Source organism: Chiloscyllium plagiosum, unplaced genomic scaffold (assembly GCF_037043375.1).
Source record: "Chiloscyllium plagiosum isolate Xiang-an unplaced genomic scaffold, Cpla_swu_hap1 HiC_scaffold_1, whole genome shotgun sequence".
Taxonomy (NCBI): domain Eukaryota; kingdom Metazoa; phylum Chordata; class Chondrichthyes; order Orectolobiformes; family Hemiscylliidae; genus Chiloscyllium; species Chiloscyllium plagiosum.
Window position 1 is genome coordinate 180,597,786 of NW_028270139.1, and position 3,367 is coordinate 180,601,152.

The window sequence follows — 3,367 nt, forward strand, 5'->3', positions numbered from 1 at the left end:
AGGTTACAACAGGATTTGGATCAGTTGGAGGCATGGGCAGAAAAATGGCAGATGGAGTTTAATCCGGATAAACGTGAGTTGATGCATTTTGGAAGGTCAGGTACAGGTGAATGATAGACCCCTTAGAGTATTGATATGCAAAGGGATCTGGGTGTGCAGGTCCACAGGTCACTGCAGGTGGCAGCGCAGGGAGATAAGGGCCTGTGGCATGTTTACCTTCATTGGAAGGGGCATTGAGTATAAGGATAGACAAGTTATGCTGCAGTTTTATAGCAATTTAGTTAGGCCACACATGGAATACTGTGTACAGTTCTGGTCACCCCACTACCAGGAGGATGTGGATGCTTTGGAGAGGGGACAGAAAAGGTTTACCAGGATGTTGCCTGGTCTGGGGGATCTTAACTATGAAGAAAGGTTAGATAGACTGGGTTTGTCCTTCTGGAACGCAGGGGGTTGAGGGCGACCTGATAGAAGTTTATACGATTGTGAATGGCAGGGATAGAGTGGGAAATATGAGGCTTTTCCCCAGGGTGGAGGGGTCAGTTACCAGGGGATACAGGTTCAAGGTGTGGTGGGGGGAGGGGGTGGGGATGTTTAAAAGAGATGTGCGAGGGAGGTGTTTCACCCAAAGGGTGGGGAGTGCCTGGGACGTGCTGCTAGAGGAGGGGGGTGGAAGCAGATACAACAGCAGCATTCAAGAAACACCTGGACAGATACAGGAATAGGAAGGGAATAGAGGGGTACGGATCCTGTAAGGGAAGGGCAAAATGTGTCAGCACAGGCTTGGAGGGCCGAAGGGCCTGTTCCTGTGCTGGAGTGCCCTTTGGTCTTGTATGGTCTCTGCAGGAGTATTCTGTAAATCTCATTCAGATCATTCCTCATCTTCCTCGGCTCACAGCACATTCTCCGTGTTGGAGAGAATCACCTTGTCCTTGTGTTTTGGGATGCACTTGATTCTGTGTTCAGAGTTTTAATGGTGAGGGGTGATCTGGAATAACATTCACTTCCCTCTCTGCTTGGTGCCTTGGCTCAGGTATTTTTACACCAGGAAGCTGTACATTAAGCTATTGTCCGTCAAGTGCCTCCACAACATGGCGTCCAATTACGGTGTGACTGCGATTCGTGATTACTGCGACAAACTGTTCTACAAACTGCTGCCCCAGGACCCTTCCTTCAAACACCAGCTGGAGCTGTACCAGTACGCTGGGCTGGTGAACGATCTCTACCTGCAGGCAATCTGCCTGCAGTACTTTGCTTGGCACTGTGAGGCCTTCAGTAGGTCTGACGTGTGGAACCAAATGTCTGCAGCTGAGCTGGACGCACTGCTGCAGAGATCTGACCTGGTTATTCGGGATGAGTTCACCCTGTTCCAGGCTGTCGAGGCCTGGATAGTTTCTAATGAACAGACAGCGTTAACTGACCAGTTAATGGGGAATATTCGGTTCCATATGATGACCCCAGAAATATTGATTTCCATCCCCATTAACTCAAGCCTCTACCAGCTTTCCCAAAATACCTTCATCCCAAAACTCCTGCAAGCATTTGAATTCCATTCTGTTCCTGTGCAAAAGTTAAAATATTACAGAAATATCTCGGATCCTCAGTACCATCCCAGAACCTACACTTCATCAGATTGGAGCACCATTCTGCCCATCACCTCCTCTCATGAAACCTCGCGCAAGTCTCTCTTTGTGAGTCAAGCTCCGTACCTCGGGAGGAGTGCGTGGTACGATCATAGCTACAATCCCAATTACTCCTCCCCCAGCTCCATCTTTCAGACACCTGAGCACATGAGCCAGCTGTACAGCTCCCGGAAGCTCTCCTGGTCAGCTTGGTATCACAAGAGTGCTCTGAGGTGTCGAAACAGTAATGTCATCTGTCCCTACGACACTTACCCAGTGGCTGCACTAACCACTGCCTCCTACAGCATTCCAGCATCCATTACATACCACAACAGAGTGCTCTTACTCTGTGATGATCACCGCATTGCCTTTGTTCAGGATATGAAGAACTCCACAGCGGTAATCCCCTCACTCAATACTACCGGCCTTTTCCTATTCCCTTGTAACACAGGAGTGACTTCCATTAGCTTTGTGGTCAGGCCAATTTATATCTGACACTTCTGGGCCACCCAGATGTACCATTCCATTGGTCAGACCCTCCGGAGATCGACCTGCACACAACATTCCTCTGTTCTCATGAGAAATTCTCCTGATTCTGCCCAGAATGGACCCACATTTATTTCCGTTAATGTCTGACCTGTGGAGAGAAGCTGTCACAGGTGGTTTTAGAGGGTTTCTTTGTAAGTTTACACTCAAACTATTCTTGCTTCCTTAGTCTATCTTTGCTGTGTTGGAAAATCCTCCCAGTCCTCAGGTTCACAGCCACTTCTGGTAAATTTATTGGCAGTTTCTTTAATCCTTCGAGAGTCCTTATCTCCGTTTTTCAGGTGTAGTTGGTTGTTGTTCTTTGAGGTTGACAGCCCTGAATGAAGGTGGACTTGCTGTAAACTGTAATTGTTTTCAAAGAGTGTCCACTTCCAATGTACCATCGTATCTTCGAGTAAATTGGTCCAATCCATTAACCCTCTCCATTATTTAAAAATTGCCATACCTCCGGTCACTGGCCCCAAAGTGCTCCCTCACTGTCACCTCCATCACCTGTCCTGCCCTGTTTCCCAAGCCGAAGGTCGGCTGATGCCCTTCCCCAGTGGGACCCTCTATACTCTAGAATACAGAACATGGAAGGTTTAAATGGAGGGGTGATGGATATAGGACAGATGTCAGAGGTAGTTTCTTTACCCAGAGAGTAGTAGGGGTGTGGAATGCCCTGCTGTAACAGTGGACTCGCCAACTTTAAGGGCATTTAAATGGGCATTGGATAAACATATGGATGAGAATGGGATAGTTCAAAGTTTGTGCGAAGATTTGTAGCTCAGGTGCTCGTTGTTGTGGTTCTGTTCGCCGAGCTGGGAATTTGTGTTGCAGATGTTTCGTCCCCTGGCTAGGCGACATCATCAGTGCTTGGGAGCCTCCTGCGAAGCGCTTCTTTGATGTTTCCTCCGGTGTTTATAGTGGTCTGTCCCTGCCGCTTCCGGTTGTCAGTTTCAGCTGTCCGCTGTAGTGGTTGGTATATTGGGTCCAGGTCGATGTGTTTGTTGATGGAGTTTGTGGATGAGTGCCATGCTTCTAGGAATTCCCTGGCTGTTCTCTGTTTGGCTTATCCTATAATGGTAGTGTTGTCCCAGTCGAATTCATGTTGCTTGTCATCTGCGTGTGTGGCTACTAAGGATAGCTGGTCGTGTCGCTTCGTGGCTAGTTGATGTTCATGTATGCGGATTGTTAGCTGTCTTCCTGTTTGTCCTATA

General features: G+C 48.2%; 1 protein-coding gene across 1 annotated transcript in view; it reads left to right on the plus strand.

Moving 5' to 3' along the window:
- LOC122547924 (galectin-3-binding protein-like) overlaps positions 1-2,894 on the plus strand; it is a 542,293-nt gene extending 539,399 nt beyond the window's left edge. The window contains exon 5 of the mRNA XM_087986331.1: positions 1,034-2,894. Coding sequence (XP_087842457.1) covers positions 1,034-2,117 — 1,084 coding nt within the window. The 3' untranslated portion in view covers positions 2,118-2,894. The remainder of the gene's footprint in view (positions 1-1,033) is intronic.
- Positions 2,895-3,367: the final 473 nt, after the last annotated feature.